General features: G+C 41.1%; 1 protein-coding gene across 1 annotated transcript in view; it reads right to left on the bottom strand.

Moving 5' to 3' along the window:
- The window catches only part of SIMC1 (SUMO interacting motifs containing 1), a 45,879-nt gene that overhangs the window by 680 nt on the left and 25,851 nt on the right, over window positions 1-19,348 (bottom strand). Inside the window, exons 10-11 of the mRNA XM_065873748.1 lie at window positions 6,481-6,637; window positions 6,210-6,294 (exon numbers count right to left, since the gene is read on the bottom strand). Of these exons, the coding sequence (XP_065729820.1) occupies window positions 6,210-6,294; window positions 6,481-6,637 (242 nt within the window). The remainder of the gene's footprint in view (window positions 1-6,209; window positions 6,295-6,480; window positions 6,638-19,348) is intronic.

Genomic DNA, 19,348 nt, shown 5'->3' with positions numbered 1-19,348 from the left:
GCCTGCCTGCCAGTCTCCTCTAGTCCTGCTCTCCTTCTTACTACCCGGATCTTACCTCCAGTTCTTGAAACAAGCTCTTCCTGCATCATGGCATTTGCACTTGTTCTCTCTATCTGGACTGCTTTCCCCCTAGACCTTTGCATGCTTACGTCCTTCTCATCCTTTGGGACTCAGCTAAGAGGCCCTCCCTGACTAGAGTGAGCTGCTTCCCTCGTTTCCCCAGTGTTCCTCTTCATCACAGCACCTGATTTATTTATTGGGTTGCACTCACCAAAACTATAATTGTTTTTGTTGGCTTGTTCACTGTCAGGCACTGTCACTGCAGCTAGAATGTCAGTCCATGAGGGCTGGGCTCAAGTCTCTGCCTCTGACATCACGCACTGGGAAAGGGGTGTACATCCTCATCTCTTCCATGTTCTTGCTGGTCACCAGAGAATAACTAGGCAACCCCAATTGTGGGGCATCCTACAAAATAACTGCCCTGGACTCTTCAAAAATGTACATATTACGAGAGACAAGTAAAGGCTGGGAGCTGTGTTAGATGACAGGAGACTGAAGAGCATAACAACCAAGTACAATGTGTGCTGTTTGACTGAATCCTGGCCCAAAGCAAAACTGCACACCTATAAAGGATGTTATCGGCGCACATTAGATAATACTAAATCAAGGATAAAATGAGCGGGATGACGCATAGTTGTTATGTAGGGGAATATTCGTATTCTCAAGCTGAAGTATTTAAGCATGAAGGATTATGACAGTGCAACTTACTCTTAACTGGTTCAGCAAGAAAAAGGGAAAGAAAAAAGCGTATAGATGGATTAACAGATAAACCAAATGTGGCAAAATGTTAACAGCTTATGAATCAAGGTAAAGTTTATATGGGTGTGCATCGTACTATGCTTTAAACTTTTCTGTAAGTCCAAAAATAAAATACTGGGGAAAAGTACAAAGGTCTAAAGGTATCTCATTCCAAATCCATAACTCAGTCCCAACAAGGTTCTGGAAGTGTGTAGAATTGAGGGAAAGGAGCTCAAGGTTACATATAAGGCAAATGAAGTGAGAAGAGCCCTGCAGCCCTTCTGACTCCCAGGTGCGCCAGAGGCCACAACAGTATCATTTTCTCTATCTCATTTATAAAATGGGGGTAATGGCACCTTCATTAACAGGGTTATTAGAAGGACTGAACTACAGTGTCCAGAAATTTGGGAAACAGAATAAACTGAAAAGAAAGTACAATAAATACACTGTAGAGTATCCAAAAAGTCTGGAAACATAGGAGGTGAAGCTGCCTTGAGATGTCATTACAGGGCCCTTTCAACATTCAATCAACAAACATTTACAGTGAGCACCTACTCTGTGGAACTGGGCTAGACTTCGGGGATGCAGTGGGATCACAGCCTTGGGCCCAGCCCTCATGGACTGACGTTCTAGCTGCAGTGACAGTGCCTGACAGTGAACAAGCCAACAAAAACAATTATAGTTTTGGTGAGTGCAACCCAATAAATAAATCAGGTGCTGTGATGAAGAGGAACACTGGGGAAACGAGGGAAGCAGCTCACTCTAGTCAGGGAGGGCCTCTTAGCTGAGTCCCAAAGGATGAGAAGGACGTAAGCATGCAAAGGTCTAGGGGGAAAGCAGTCCAGATAGAGAGAACAAGTGCAAATGCCATGATGCAGGAAGAGCTTGTTTCAAGAACTGGAGGTAAGATCTGGGTAGTAAGAAGGAGAGCAGGACTAGAGGAGACTGGCAGGCAGGCTGGGCCACAGAACAATGTGGAGTTTGGCCTCTGAAAGCAAAGGCAAGTATCTGGAGGGTTTTAAGCAGGGAAATGTGCTCTATTTCACTCTGCTACTGGAGGAGAACGGTCACAGGGGACAAAAGCCTTTGAGTAGAATTTGATTTTCTTAAACAAAGCATGTACTACTCTGAAAAACATTAAAATGACTTTGAAAAGATAGAATTGGCTGAATAGAGTGGGATATAGGGAACATGTGGGTTAGGAGCAAGAATTTGGAATTTATTAATACAGGAAATTCAAAGAAGCAAAGGTTGGCAGTGCCCACCTAACCACCATCCAAGGGGAGGAAGTCTTGGCCAGTGGACTTGAACCATTCTGGTCCAGTTGGCAACGCCTTGGATTTTATGCTTCAGTAGAGGAGAGTTCTTACATCGGAGGTTCTTGTGATTATTGTGTGAGGTGATTTATGTAAAGGGTTTATTTGGCACAAGGCCTGGCTCAAGATATTCTGGCTGGTAGTATTATTATTTCCTGGATCAACACTAGGATCAGCTACTATTATTTTATCATAATCATCGTCACTACAGGAATCTCCAATCTAACAGTCACACTGAGCTCTTTATCTTCTCTGCAGATCTTCCATTTATCTCCACGTCAGTACTGGGCGACATCCTTCAGCCTTGGTCACCCATGCCCTGTCACACTGATCTTCAAAGTGCTTCTGATCCGTCACTGCCTTCCCCACTGCACCACCCACACCCTTGTCACCATTATCCCTCCCCTGACCTCTCTGGTCCTCGGCCAAACTATTTATCACACATCAGGCAGAGTGACCTTACTTAAAACCACTTTGATGGGTTCCCTTCACTCTGGAATCAAGGTGAAATTCCTTAACACGAACTCCCTAACAGGCGGGCCCTTCACACCTGCTCCTGTCTAGTACCGTGGTCTCGTTTCGTGCTATTACCCCCTTGCTCACTGTATCCTAGTCCCACCAGTTTGCTCTATGTTCCTTGTACTCATTAAGCAACTTCTTGTCTCAAGGCCCTTGGACATGCTGTTTCTTCTTTCTGGGAAACTTTTCCCTCCCTGTTCGCTTGGCTAACACTCAGCCCAACACTCACGCAGGGCTAACATATCTCAGCCCAAGTATCACTTCTTCAGGGAGGCCTTCCTGGGTTCCTCCATAAACAGTGTAAGTCCTGTTTTGTGCACTTGTACTTTCCTTCACAGCATTTATTTTCATTGCAATTATATGTTACTTGTGTGGTGGTTTGTTTAGGGTCAATCTCTTTACTAGACAGTTAAGCTCTAGGAGGGCAGGGGCCATGTTGGTCTCATTCATTGAAGTTTTCCCAATGAGCCAGGCACAGAGGAGGCATTCAGTAAATATTTGTTGCCTGGATGAATGTATGAACTTAACTGATCTTGCCTGAGTCTGCTTTTCTCCCCTCTGTGGACAGGGCTCCTTGCAGGAAGGCTGTATGTGAGACTCTCCTTGGAGTGAACAGGTGTCTGACTTCCGCATCGCCCTAAGTGGTCCAGCAGAGCGGAATTCAGGAAAAGCATGCATTTCATTCATTTAAATACTATATGTTTAAATTCCTAGAATTCATAGTTTCAAAATATGAGGTTCTAATTATTCATAAGCATCAGGAAAACTCACAGCATTATGGCAATTCATAATTTTGCCGAGGCTGACTTGAGTTGCATGGTTGTGAAACTGGGGTGTGGGGGATTGATTCTCTCAGCCAGAGAATGTGAGCTCAGCCGACAGCCCAGCATCCACCTCTCAGTGGGGCTACTCTGCCCTCTACAGAAACATTTTTACAAGATGTGGGGCTTCAAGATATACTTCTCCCCAGGATCAAGGGTAGATACAAAAGTATTTTAACCATGTATAGAGAGTTTAGAAAGTGGGGGGTCAGAAATTCCTTAGAATCTCACCTTCTAATCTGACCCAGTGATTTCACAGAAAATTAGTTCCTTCCAGTGTGCTCTCACCATATACAGACTTTGGCAACAGACCTGGCTCTGCATTTACTTTCCTCTCAGCCTTTGTTTTCCCATCTGTGAAAGGTGGGTGGTACTCACCTTCACAGGGGTACTGGGTTAGATAAGCCAGTGCATGCGCATTTACCTATGCTCCCTTCCTCTATTCCTCCATGCTAAGAGGTTCCCATAAACATAGGGCGAGCTTAGGCTCCCCAACCTCTTCCCTTCTTCCCCTGCCCTTGGAGCTGGACAACTCCAGCCGACCTCAAAACACACTCAACAATGTCCTCAGCCCACTTGAAGAGGACAGAGATGACTAAGGAGCCCTCACAGTAAAATGCCTACTGACAAGGACACTGACCATTTCAGGGAACCATTCAGCTGTGTTCTTTGTAGTTCTTTGTAGGACTCTGTTTTCAAACTACTGGTTCTAAATATTTTTTTCTCCTTCTTAACTCCTGGTCTCCAAAGAAGCTGGAAACAACGTTAAGGATAAAATAGCATTGGAACACACCCCGTTTATTCTTGGTCAATATACACTGGTCTGAGGCCTTCCTCTCCTTTATTCAAGGCAGAAGAATATTCTGTAATAAAAGTAGATCCCATGTCCATCTTAAATTACTATTGCCCATGACCCAGGTGTATTCCCTGGGATGCAAAACAGAAATGAACAAGAAGTCTTAAAGGTGAACTTTAAGCAAAACCGAGCTGCTTTAATATTAAACTTTCATTAGATCTCCAAAAGAAACAATTACATAAACCTCCATAAGGCATGGAATTTGCCTTTGGGGCTTTGTTCTCAGAAGGACACATACCTTTCTTTGAGCGTGTTAAAAAATGCACAAACCACACAATTACATGTCGTGGCCTTGACAATGCTCTCTCTTATGTTTTAGTTACAGGCGCCTGAAACAGAGAAGACCCTCCTGGCCAGATGACAGGCAGCTAACACTGACTGAGCGCTTTCTACGTTTATCTCACGCCCATTAGCAATCAGTCTTGGCAAGTTATGTATTACCATCCCCGTTCTATAGAAGGAAGAAACTGAGGTCTAGAGACATAAAGTTAGCTGCCCAATGCAGAGTAGGTGATGGAGTTGGGATTTAAACCCAGACCTTCTGTCTTAAATCCAGTGCTTTTTAAAATGTTTCTGTAACAGCTTCCTCAATTCCAGGCCCAAGAGGGTGTAAGGACCATCTTATCTTCCCAAGTGCCATTACTGAGCTAAAATCAACCTCAATATGATCATGGCAGGTAAATTATGTATATATGTATGTGTGTGTGTGTGTGTGTGTGTGTGTGTGTGTGTGTGTATATATATGCATTTTTCCCCCTTACTGATGGAGAATAAGTTGGACATTGTACCCCTCAATACTTGAGAATGGATTTCCTAAGACCAAGGGTATTTACTTTCATAAGCCAGGATAATTATAAAAAAAATGAAACTTAATATTAACACAATACTATTATATAATCTACTTAAAATTTACCAATTGTCCCAATAATGCACATTATAACTTCTTTTTTCCTGGTTCAGGATCCTATCCAGGATCATGTTTTACGTTTAAATATTCATGTGCTTTAGTTTGTTTTTAATCTGGAACAGTTCTTCAGTCTTTCTTTGTTTTTAAGACATTGTGACTTTTGAAAGTACAGGCCAGCTACTTTGTAAAAGCCCTTCAATCTGGGTTTGTCTGATGCTTCCTTCTGATTAGATTCAGGTCATGAATTTTTGGCAAGAACACTACATAAGTGATGAGGTGTCCTTCTCAGGGTATCACATCAAGAGACATGTCAGTTTTCTCCCCTGAAAACTTACTATCTTTCCTTATGTAATTAATAATTACATTAGTTTCCCCAGGGACCACATTAATCCTTGGCTAATCAAATCATTCTTATTTGAAGCAGCTATTCCATCATTATCCTTGTCAATATTTGCCCCCTGAGTGTTAATTAGTATAACTTTTCCAGATCCTCACGGATCACTGGCTTTGCCTGTGACTAGAGCAGAGCCACTTTCACAGACTTAAGAGTGTCTTACAACTTTTGCAAGATGTACATTTTTACTTTGCCACTGATTTGCTCTGTATTTGCATCATATTGACGGATATTTACAATGTCCGAGTCAGTGAGCAATCAACCCAACAAAGACGCTGCAGTGATAGGCCACGGAAAGACGCCAGGGCCAAATCAGGTCATTACTAAATCCTTCTCATGTTAGGATGACTTTTGTTTACCTGCACAGCCTAATAACTGTGAGGACCACTGTAGTATCTGCCATAACAAAAATACTATGTGAATTCTTCTGTTTCACAGCAGTGATTCCGGCTATGTCCTTCCTTGTTCCTCACAGTTACACCAAAGAACAATGGTTTACTGAAGCTAACAAATTAGAGTCCCTTATGTAACTTTAATTCATAATAATGTCCACTGTGAGACTCCCACATCATCTGGTTTGTGACCAAATGCTCCTTACCTCTTAAAACATGTTGGTAACTGGATAACAGAAACTGTAGATGCTCAACCAGTTCATCCCATGTCTGCCACTGGGTTTTATCTGACTGCAGAGATAGTAAAAGCAATTGGTAATAAATGCCTTCCTCAGTTAGAGGTTTTGTACAGTTTTCAAGTCACTTTTACATAATGTAAAAAAGTGTAAAACACGTTTACACTTTTACATAATTTACTTAATCAAGGATTAAGGAAAAGGTGTTCTAGGCCTGGAACTGAAATAGGGAAAAATGTACCTGACACTTGAGCAGTGATGTGGAATTGTTCAGAAAATAGAGGGCCTGGGCCAGAGACAAGGGCAGGCGGGTGGGTGTCTCACAGCTGTGGAGGAATATGATTTCCAGCACTTTGCAGCGCAGAAGGTGGCTCTCCATGGTAGTAAAGAACATCTCTCTGTGTGGAGAAGAGATAGAGAGAGTTCACTATCACAGTTATTGTTTCACGGAACATACACCACAATTCTCCCTGAATGCTCTAACCTTTGCCCTAATCCAGAGAAGGCTAAGAAGGAATACAGTGAAGGCCTACAAAATCACAAAGCTTGTGGACAGGGCAGAAATGGATTTGTTCATAAATTCGCAACTGTCAGAAAGAGGGAAGTCTTTGATATTTGAAAAAGACTAGTTTAGGACACGTTAAGAAGAATTATATCATACTGTAAACAAGAGAATTAATCATGAGATTACATATTTCTGAATGGCCATAATGTGCCAGGTACTGTTTGGCAGAAAAAAGGAATAATAAGAGAAATAAAAGAGGATATTGCTCTCAAAAAGCGGATAGTTGAACAGGGGCAAGAAGTATGCAACAGGAAACCTACATAAAGCGCAGGGCAAGTGTACACGTATGCGAGGTGCCTGTGGCGCTCTAGAGACACAGAGAAGAGAGCACATTTGATCAAGGGGCTGGAAGCAGCCTTCGTATGGAGGAGGTGGCACTGCTGACGGTGGTCTAGGAGTAAAGAAGGCCCGAGGCAGGAGGCATTTCAGTGCAGGGATAAACATGGGTAAAAACAAAGAAGTAAAAGTCATAGCTGGGGCACTGCAGCCTTCTTAAATTTCAAGTCTAGGACTTAAGAGTCCCAGAGGGACTCTGGCCCTTGACTTTGTCACTCTGTGCAGGGCAGGCCTTGGCCAGCGAGGGTGGGCTGGAGCACATTCAGAGGCTTCTGAGCAGGATAGCTGTAAAACGGGGGCTGTGCTTCAGACAGGTGAATCAAACTCATTGTTCTAAAAGCAATGTCAGCTTCCAAAAAAAAAAAAGTTATGAATCTCAGATGCACAGGGTGAATCTCTGGACTGCCTGAAGGTTTTTGCCTGAAGGTTTGTTTGGTGGTTCTTGCCAGGTCTGCTTGTCATAGCAGTTCTGAGGAATAGACGGCTCATGAGCAGATAAGGAGATGGCAGCAACAGAGCTAGCTCTAGATCTCAGAGTTCTTTCTTCTACAACTGCCCCTTTGCAGTTTTGCAACATCTGGAAAAATAGGGTGCTCTTTGTGCCACTGTCACTTATAAAAATGATAAATAACAAAGTATCTACTCATTTTTATTTTCTTTTTTCCCCTTTCCCGTTGCTGTTCCACCAGGCACAGGTATTATTTGTGTAAAAGCAAGGGTATAAAAGCAGAATAAATACTTTAAAACCTTTGCTTCTTACCATTCAAAAGTTTTAAAAAGTCTGTAATATTTGTGAAAATCCATTTTATCTCTCTTTTTAAAAAAAAAAATTTATTTATTTATGGTTGTGTTGGGTCTTCGTTGCTGCGCGCGAGCTTTCTCTAGTTGCGGCGAGCGTAGGCTACTCTTCTTTGCGGTGCGCGGGCTTTTCATCGCGGTGGCTTCTCTTGCTGCAGAGCACGGGCTCTGGGCACACGGGCTTCAGTAGTTGTAGCACGTGGGCTTCAGCAGTTGTGGCACGCAGGCTCAGTAGTTGTGGCTCATGGGCTCTAGAGCGCAGCCTCAGTAGTTGTGGCACATGGGCTTAGTTGCTCTGCGGCATGTGGGATCTTCCCGGACCGGGGCTCGAACCCGTGTCCCCTGCATTGGCAGGTGGATTCTTAACCACTGCGCCACCAGGGAAGCCCCATTTTATCTCTTTAATGTGTTTTTTTTTTTTAAAGTACGACTCTATACCTCCTCTGACAAATTTTCTTTTTTAATACAAAGGACTCCAAATTATTACATTTATAAGATATTCCCCCAATTCTTTTAAAGTTTAATTTCTACTCTGTATTTGGCCTATTACTTTCACAAGACAGTTTTCCTATTTAATAACTTTTTATTTCAAACTGTATTTTCTCTTCCAATTTTTATTCCAGGGCCTGCATTTGTCCTGGTTTTATAACCCAAAATGGCAAACCCAGAAATATCCAAGGGACAAGAAAGTAATTTTAATGTATTGGACATAGTAGGAAATGGAGGTACAATTATCTATAGCAATTCAAATTCAAAATTTAAAAACAAGATACAGAGGAAGGTTAACATCCAAATCCAGCCTTAGCAAGTATAGCTGGTATTGGATTTACTCTCCTGTTATCAATAATTATAAACCTGTACAAAATATATGAAATAACTATTTTCAGGCATTGGACAAGCTACTACAAATGACTATTATTCTTGAGAGAAGGGAAACAAAGGTGGTGAACCCCATGTTTACCCCAGATTTCTTGCTGGGGGCACTTTCTAACTAAGGCAGAGGAAAGCGTGGGTCCCAAACAGAAAGCAGTGGGCTTGTTGGGCAGAGCAAACAGAGACTGGAGTTCAGTAGAGCTGAGGTGGCTGGAATTTGTGTCAAAGAAGAGGGAGCTCAAGAAATATGTGTAAGGGGCCCCCTTGGCACACGGACAGGGAGAAGATCCAAAAGCCTGGGAGAGAACAGCTAGTGAGGAGCTATGAGCTCACTGGGAATTCGGGAGAGTACCCAGTGCTGAAAGACATGGGGTTTCAATGAGCTAGAGGAGAGATCTCATTGAACATGTTGGGCATTCAGGTGCAATCCCAGAAAGACTAAGCTACAAGACTAGTATCTTAAGAAGGGTTGATTTAGAACACCCTTACAAATCCTAGAAACAAGGCTTAAAAGGAGAAAGCTAATCTGCCAGTAAATCACTGTCTGCAAGAATGAAACTCAATACTCTTTAAAGGAAGTCAGCAAATTTCAGACTCTCAACAATGTGGCATTCATAATGTTCAGCACACAATGAAAAATTATTAGACAGGGGAAAAAGCAGGAAAATGTGATTCATAACCAGGAGCAAAATGTCCATAGAAACAGGCTAAGAGTTGATACAGATGTTGGAATTAGTAGACTTTAGAACAGCTATTATAAACATGTTCAAAATTAACCAACCAACCAACCAACCAGCCGACCAACTAACCAAAAATATATATAATCAGTGATTAGATGGGGACACTTAGCAAAGAGAAATGGACACTATAACAATGAACCAAACGGAGACTCTAGAGCTGAAAAACACAATACCTGAAAAAAAAAATCACTGGATAGGCTTAACAACAATTGGGCACCACAAAAGAAAAGATCAGGGAGCATGAAGACTATCCAAAGTGAAAAAGAGAAAAAAAAAGACAAGTCAAAACAAAATAAAACAAAACAACAACAGTAGAAAACACCAGATCCTCAGTGTTCTGTGGAACAGTGTCATACAGCTTAATGTATATGTACTTGAATTCCCAGAAGATGAAAGTTTGTGGCAAAAAATAATGGCCAAGATATTTCAAAAATTGATCAAAAATATCAACTCACAGATTCCAGAATCTCAATAAACCCCAAGCAGGATAAACATAAAGGAAACCACACCTAGTTATAATAATCAAATTGCTGAAAACAAAAAAAAGCAGCCAGAGAAAAAAGACACATGGCATATAAGGGAACAAAAGTAAGAAATTCTAATGACTTCTCATCAGCAAGCCAGAAGAAAATGGAACATCTTTAAAATAAATTAAAAATACCTATCAATCTAGAACTCATATCAAGTAAAAACACCATTCATATATGAAGGTAAAATAAAAACATTTTCAGATAAACAAAAGCTGAGAGAATTCATTACGGTAGACCTGCACTACAAAAAATGTTAAAAGAAGTTAAGTTCTTTAGGTGGAAGAGAAATGATACCACATGGAACTTGGATCTTCAACAAAGAAAGAAGAGCACCCAAAATGGTAGCTATGTGGATCTGATGTGTGTTTTATTTCAGCACCACCTAGCAATTAACTCAATTCTGACACTATTTACCATAGTGTCAGATCCCACAGGTTAAGGGCTCAATCTTACAAGACTGCCCTCCCACTCTCTCTTCAGGTGTCAATTGGAAAGTCCAGGTTGTTGACCTGTGTGCTTCTGAACCACTTAGCTATAGATCGAAGGTTCCCAGAAACCCATCTTAGGTTTGATTAACTTGTTACAGTGGCACACAGAACTCAGAGAAACACTTTACTTACTAGATTACCAGTTTATTATAAAAGGATATAACTCAAGAACAGCCAAATGGGAGAGATGCATAAGGTATGGGGAAAGGGTGAGGCCCTTCCATGCTCTCTGGGTACATCACTCTACAGGCATCTCCACCTGTTTACCAACCTGGAAGCTCTCTGAACCCAGGCCTTTTGGGTTTTCAAGGAAGCTGCATTAGATAGGCATGACTGATTAAATCATTGGCCATTGGTAATTGAACTCAACCTCCAGCCCCTGCCCATTCCCAAGACGTGGGGGTGGGGTGGGGGGAGGGCTGGGAGTGGAGGGTTGGAGTCCCAACTCTCTAATTACACGGTTCCCCTGGCAACCAGCTCCTATCCTTAGGTCACCAAATGCTTTCTGAAAGACCCCTCACTAACATAACAAAGATAACTTGATCACTCTTATCACTTATAAAACTCCAAAAGAGCTCTGTGCCAGGAACAGGATGAAGATCAAATATATATATTTCTTATTATAGGTCATAATATCACAGTTAGGTAGTATAAAGACTTTCCCTCCCATATCTCTGAAATTTTTTTAAAAACAACTAAATGTTTAAAGCAAAAATATGATCCCATCCTGGAGTAAAATGTATGACAACAATAGCACAGAGGATGGGAGTGGGGTAAATGGAAATACACAGTTATACGGTTCTTACATTACATGTTATGATATAATATTAATTCAAGGCAGACTCTAGTAAGTTAAGAATGCATATTGTAATTCCAAGAGTAACCATTGAAAAAAGTAAAACATTTGCTGAAAAAGCATGTGATAAAATTCAATACCTGCTCATGATAAAAACTGAGAAAACTAGGAATAGAAGGGAACTTCTTCAACTTATTAATGAATATCTACAAAAAAACTTAGCTGGCATAATAATTAATGGTGAACTCATATATATATATTTTTTTGCGGTACGCGGGCCTCTCACTGTTGTGGCCTCTCCCGGGGCAGAGCACAGGCTCCGGATGCGCAGGCTCAGTGGCCATGGCTCACGGGCCTAGCCGCTCCGCAGCATGTGGGATCTTCCCGGACTGGGGCACGAACCTGTGTTCCCTGCATTGGCAGGTCGACTCTCAACCACTGCGCCACCAGGGAAGCCCTGAACTCATATTTTAATTAATCAATAATTAATGAACTGAATGCTTTCCCCTAGATCATGAACAAAGGTGTCTGCTTTCATCACTGCTATTCAACATAGTACTGGAAGTTCTAGCCAGTGCAGTAAGGCAATAAAAGGCATACTGATTGGAAAAAAAGAAATAAAACTTTCCCTATTTGCAGATGACATGATGGTCTACACAGACAATCCTAAGGAATCTTTGGCACAAAAGCATTTTCCTTAAAAGAAAAAGCTGATAAGCTGGACTTCATTAAAATTTAAAACTTGCTTTTTGAAAGACCTTGTTAAAGAGGATGAAAAGACAAACTACAGAATGGGAGAAAATATTTGCAAACTACAGATCTGAAAAAGGATTGTATCTAGAATATATAAAGACTCTTAAAAGTCAACAGTAGGAGAGCAGAGTCAAGATGGAGATGTGGGAAGACGTGGAGTTAGCTTCTCCCTGCAACTAGGGCGCCTGCCGGCCGCTGGTGGGGGACTCTGATGCCCAAGGAGATGGGAGGAACCCCAAAGTGAACCGGTAGGATGTAGGGGGACTGACGGGGGAGGAGAAGTGGAAGCCAGACAGGATCGGCATCCCTGATGCCCGGGAGATCAGGAGAGGCAGGCGGGAGGGACTCTCCAGGAAGAGCAGGAGAGGAGGGAGGGCGATTGCCTGGCCCGTCTGGGCCAGGGAGCCTGCTGAGCTCCCAGGCCTGTATCCCCCCCTCCAAAGCCCCATCCAGGCTGCATGGGTCCTGGGGGCATAGGAGGGAGGCAGGGAGATCAGGAGAGGCAGTTGGGAGGAGCCATCTGGGAGGAGTGGGGGATGAGTGGAGGGCGATTGCCCCTCTCACTCAGTATGGGGAGCCTGCTGAGATCCCAGGCCTGTCCCCTGCCCTCCAAAGCCCCCTCCAGGCTATGTAGGTCCTTGAGGGCATAGGAGGGAGGAGGGGAGATCAGGAGAGGCAAGGGGGAGGGGCCCTCCCAGACTGGAGGAGCAGGAGAGGAGAGGAGGGCGTTTGTCCCACCCACTTGAGCCCAGGAAGCCTGCTGGGCTCCCAGGTGAAGTCCCCTGCCCTCTCAGACCAGGAGTGGGGGGCACGCCTGGGCCCCTTCTGTTCCTTGAGCCTAAGCCCCATCCCCCACAGCCCCCAGGGCCTGTTCCAGCCCTGTGGGTCCTGAGCATTGGCCCCACCCACTACCCAAACCTCACCCTTGCTTAGGCCCTGCCCTCTGCAGCCAAAGCCTCCTCTCCCACCCCCCTTTTTTTTCCCTCCTCTTTTTTACTACTGTGGTACTGTTGTACCTTCCGGTTGTTGATTCATCTATATTTTTATTTTTATATTTTTCCTAACATATCTGTTAGTTTCCTAGTCTAATTTTATTTTTTACTTTGTTATTGTATTTTTTTTTTGCCACCCCAGGCAGCTTGTGGGATCTTGGTTCATGAGCCTGCCAGGGTAAGGACGAAGCTCCTGCGGTGGGAGTTCTGAGTCCGAACCACTGGACTAACAGAGAACCTTAGACCCCAGGGAATTTTCATTAGAATGAGGTCTCACGGAGTTCCTCATCTTAGCACCAAGACCCAGCTCTACCCGTTAGCCTACAAAAACCCCAGTGTTGGAAGCCTCAGGCCAAACAACCAGTAAGACAAGAACACAGTCCCACTCATAAAAAAATTTTAAAAAATGAGACGGCAAAATAATATGTCACAGATGGAGGAGCAAGGTAAAAACCTACAAGACCAAAAATATGAAGAGGAAATAGGCAATCTACCTGAAAAAGAATTCAAAGTAATGATAGTAATGATGATTCAGAATCTCGGAAACAGAATGGAGGCACAGACTGAGAAAATACAAGAAATGTTTAACAAAGGTCTAGAAGAAATAAAGAACAAACAGAGATGAACAACACAATAACTGAAATAAAAAATACAGCAGAAGGAATCAGTAACAGAATAACTGAGGCAGAAGAACGAGTAAGTGAGCTGGAAGACAAAATGGTGGAAATAACTGTCGAGGAGCAGAATAAAGAAAAAAGAATGAAAAGAATTGAAGACAATCTCAGAGATGTCTGGGACAACACTAAACACACCAACATTCGAATTATAGGGGTCCCAGAAGAAGAAGAGAAAAAGAAAGGGTCTGAGAAAATATCTGAAGAGATTATAGTTGAAAACTTCCGTAACATGGGAAAGAGTCACTTAAGTCCAAGAAGCAAAGAGAGTCCCATACAGGATAAACCCTAGGAAAAACACACCAAGACACATATTATTCAAACTAACAAAAATTAAATTCAAAGAAAAATATTAAAAGCAGCAAGGGAAAAACAAAAAATAACATATAAAGGAATCCCCATAATGTTATCAGCTGATTTTTCAGCAGAAACTCTGCAGGCCAGAAGGGAGTGGCAGGATATACTTAAAGTGATGAAAGAGAAAAACCTACAACCTAGATTACTCTACCCAGCAAGGATCTCATTCAGATTCAATGGAGAAGTCAAAAGCTTTTCAGACAAGGAAAAGCTAAGAGAATTCAGCACCACCAAACCAGCTTTACAACAAACGCTAAAGAAACTTCTCCAAGCGGGAAACACAAGAGGAGAAAAAGACCCACAGAAACAAACCCAAAACAGTTAAGAAAATAGTAATAGGAACATACATATCGATAATAACCTTGATTATTAAATGCCCCAACCAAAAGACACAGACTGGCTGAATGGATACAAAAACAAGACTCATATATATGCTGTCTACAAGAGACCCACTTCACATCTAGGGACATATACAGACTGAAAGTGAAGGGATGGAAAAAGATGTTACAACAGACAAGGAGGGACACTACATAATGATCAAAGGATCAATCCAAGGAGAAGATATAACAATTATAAATATATATTCACCCAGCATAGGAGCACCTCAATACATAGGCAAATGCTAACAACCATGAAAGGAGAAATCGACAGTAACCCAATAATAGTAGGGGACTTTAACACCCCAGTTACACCAATGGACAGATCGTCCAAACAGAAAATAAATAAGGAAACACAAACTTTAAATGACACAATAGACCAGACAGATCTAACTGATATTTATAGAACATTCCACCCAAACGTGGCAGAATACACTTTCTTCTCAAGTGCACATGGAACATTCTTCAGGATAGATCACATCTTTGGTCACAAATCAAGCCTCGGAAAATTTAAGAAAATTGAAATCATATCAAGCATCTTTTCTGACCACATGCCATGAGACTGGAAATCAATCACAGGAAAAAAACTGTAAAAAACACAAATACATGGAGGCTAAGCAGTGCACTACTAAATAACCAAGAGATCACTGAAGAAATCAAAGAAGAAATAAAAAAATACATAGGAACAAATGACAATGAAAACACGACAACCCAAAACCTATGGGATGCAGCAAAAGCAGTTCTAAGAGAGAAGTTTATAGCAATACAATCTCACTACAAGAAACAAGAAAAATCTCAAATAAACAATCTAACTCTATACTTAAAACAGCTAGAGAAGAAGAACAAAGAAAACCCAAAGTCAGTAGAAGGAAAGAAATCATAAAGATGAGAGCAGAAATAAATGAAATAGAAATGAAGAAAACAATAGCGAAGATCAATAAAACTAAAAGCTGGTTCTTTGAGAAAAACAAAATTGATAAACCCTTAGTCAGGCTCATCCAGAAAAAAAGGGAGAGGACGCAAATCAATAAAATTAGAAATGAAAAAGGAGAAGTTACAACAGATACCGCAGAAATACAAAGCATCGTAAGAGACTACTACAAGCAACTATATGCCAATAAAATGGACAACCATGAAGAAACGGACAAATTCTTGGAAAGGTACAATTTTCCAAGACTGAACCAGGAAGAATTAGAAAGTATAAACAGAACTATCACAAGTAATGAAATTGAAACTGTAATTTAAAATCTTCCAACAAACAAAAGTCCAGGACCAGATGGCTTCACAGGCGAATTCTATCAAACATTTAGAGAAGAGCTACACCAATCCTTCTCAAACTCTTCCAAAAAAAATCCTGAACAAAATACTAGTAAACAGAATCCAACAGCACATTAAAAGGATCATACACCATGATCAAGTGGGATTTATCCCAGGGATGCAAGGATTCTTTAATATATGCAAATCAATCAATAATGGTACACCACATTAACAAATTAAGGAATAAAAACCATATGATCATCTCAATAGATGCAGAAAAAGCTTTTGACAAAATTCAACACCCATTTATGATAAAAACTCTCCAGAAAATGGGCATAGAGGGAACCTACCTCAACATAATAAAGGCCATATATGACAAACACACAGCAAGCATCATACTCAATGGTGAAAAACTGAAAGCATTTCCACTAAGATCAGGAACAAGACAAGGATGTCCACTCTCACCACTCTTATTCAACATAGTTTTGGAAGTCCTAGCCACGGCAATCAGAGAAGAAAAAGAAACAACAGGAATACAAATTGGAAAAGAAGAAGTAAAACTGTCACTGTTTGCCAATAACATGATGCTATACATAGAAAATCCTAAAGATGCCACCAGAAAACTACTAGAACTAATCAATGAATTTGGTAAGGTTGCGGGATACAAAATTAATGCACAGAAATCTCTGGCATTCCTATACACCAACAACAAAAAGCAGAAACAGAAACTAAGAAAACACTCCCATTTACCATTGCAACAAAAAGAATAAAATGCCTAGGGATAAACCTGCCTAAGGAGGTGAAAGCCTTGCACTCAGAAAACTATAAAACACTGACGAAAGAAATCAAAGATGACATAAACGGATAAATATATCATGTTCTTGGATTGGAAGAATCAATATTGTGAAAATGACTATACTACCTAAAGCAATCTACAGATTCAATGCAACCCCTATCAAACTACCAAGGGCATTTTTCACAGAATTAGAACAAAAAACTTTACAATTCGTATGGAAACACAAAAGACTCTGAATAGCCAAGGAATCTTGAGAAAGAAAAATGGAGTTGGAGGAATCAGGCTCCCCAACTTCAAACTATACTACAAAGCTACAGTAATCAAGACAGTATGGTACTGGCACAAAAACAGAAATATAGATCAATGGTACAGGATAGAATGCCCAGAGATAAACCCATGCATATATGGGCACCTAATTACGACAAAGGAGGCAAGAACATACAATGGAGAAAAGACATCCTCTTCAATAAGTGATGCTGGGAAAACTGGACAGCTACGTGTAAAAGAATAAAATTAGAATACTACCTAACACCATACACAAAAATGAACTCCATATGGATTAAACACTTAAACATAAGGCCAGACACTATAAAACTCTTAGAGGAAAACATAGGAAAAACACTCTTTAACATAAACCACAGCAAGATCTTTTTGACCCATATCCTAGAGTAACAGAAATAAAAACAAAAATAAACAAATGGGACTTAAACTTAAGAGCTTTTGCACAGCAAAGGAAACCATAACCAAGACAAAAAGACAACCCTCAGAATGGGAGAAAATAATATTTGCAAATGAAACAACAAAGGATTAATCTCTGAAATATACAAACAGCTCACGGAGCTCAATATGAAAAAAGCCAAACAATCCAGTTTGAAAATGGGTGGAAGACCTAAATAGACATTTCATACAGATGGCCAAGAGGCACATGAAAAGATGCTCAACATCACTAATTATTAGAGAAATGCAAATCAAAACTACAATGAGGGGCTTCCCTGGTGGCGCAGTGGTTGAGAGTCTGCCTGCCGATGCAAGGGACACGGGTGCGTGCCCCGGTCCGGCAAGATCCCACATGCCGTGAAGCGGCTGGGCCTGTGAGCCATGGCTGCTGAGCCTGCGCGTCCGGAGCCTGTGCTCCGCAACGGGAGGGGCCACAACAGTGAGAGGCCCGTGTACTGCAAAAAAAAAAAAAAACAAACTACAATGAGGTATCACCTCATGCTGGTCAGAATGGCCATTATCAAAAAATCTAGAAACAATAAATGCTGGAAAGGGTGTGGTGAAAAGGGAATCCTCCTGCACTGTTGGTGGGAATGTAAATTGACACAGCCACTATGGAGAACAGTATGCAGGTTCCTTAAAAAACTAAAAAGAGAACTACCATATGACCCAGCAATCCCACTACTGGGCATATACCCTGAGAAAACCATAATTCAAAAAGAGACATGTACCAATGTTCATTGCAGCACTATTTACAATAGCCAGGACATGGAACCAACCTAAATGTCCATTGCCAGATGAATGGGTAAGGAAGATGTGGCACATATGCACAATGGAATATTACTCAGCCAAAAAAAGAAACAAAATTGAGTTATCTGTAGTGAGGTGGATGGGCCTAGAGTCTCTCATACAGAGTGAAGTAAGTCAGAAAAAGAAAAGCAGATACCATATGCTAACACATATATATGGAATCTAAAAAAAAAAAGGTACCGATGAACCTAGTTGCAGGGCAGGAATAAAGAGATAGACATAGAAAATGGACTTTAGGACATGGGGTGGGAGGGCAAAGTGAGAGTAGCATTGACATACATACACTACCAAATGTAAAATAGTTGGCTGGTGGGAAGCAGCAGCATAGCACAGGGAGATCGTCTCGGTGCTTTACGATGACCTAGGGGGGGATGGGAGGGAGGCTCAAGAGGGAAGGGATATCGGGACATGTGTGTGCATATGGCTATTCGCTTCACTGTGCAACAGAAACTAACACAGTATTGTGAAGTAATTATATTCCAATAAAGATCTATTAAAAAAAACCAAACTCAGTAAAAAAGCAAACAATCTATTTAGAACATGAGAAAAAAATATTTTAGTGAAGATGTTATACAGATGGTATTAAGCACATGAAAAGATGTTCAACTTCATTAGCCATCAGAGAAATGAAGATGAAAATCACATTGAGAATCCACTACACACCTATCAGAATGGCTAAAATAAAAAACAGTAACAACACCAAATGCTGGCCAGGATGCAGAGAAACTGGATCACTCATATACTGCTGGGGGGAATGTAAAACCGTACAACCACTCAAGGAAACAGTTTGGCAGTTTCTTAAAAAAATTAAATAAGTTACTACTATATAATACAAAAATTGTACTCCTTGGCGCTTATTCCATAGAAATGAAGACTTACATTTATTCAAAAATTTGTACATGAATGTTTATAGAAGTTTTATTCATAATAGCCCCAAACTGGTAACAAGACAGATATCCTTCAGGAGATAAATTGTTAAAGAAAAAAAATCAAAGGTACACCCACACTATGGAATACTATTCAGCAATAAAAAATAATCAACTATTAATAGATACAACAACCTGAATGGATCTCCAGAGATTTATGCTAAGTGAAAAAGCCAATCCCCAAAGGTTACATACTGTATGATTCCACTTATACAATATCTTGAAATGACAAAACTATAAAAATGAAAAATAGACTAGTAGTTGCCAAGGGTTAAGAAGGGGTGGCGGTGGGAGGGTATAGTTCTAAAAGGGCAAAATGAATAA

The sequence above is a fragment of the Phocoena phocoena genome, chromosome 3 (genome assembly GCF_963924675.1).
Source record: "Phocoena phocoena chromosome 3, mPhoPho1.1, whole genome shotgun sequence".
Taxonomy (NCBI): Eukaryota; Metazoa; Chordata; class Mammalia; order Artiodactyla; family Phocoenidae; genus Phocoena; species Phocoena phocoena.
Note: the sequence above shows the minus strand (reverse complement) of the source record. Positions and strands in the feature narration are given on the sequence as shown.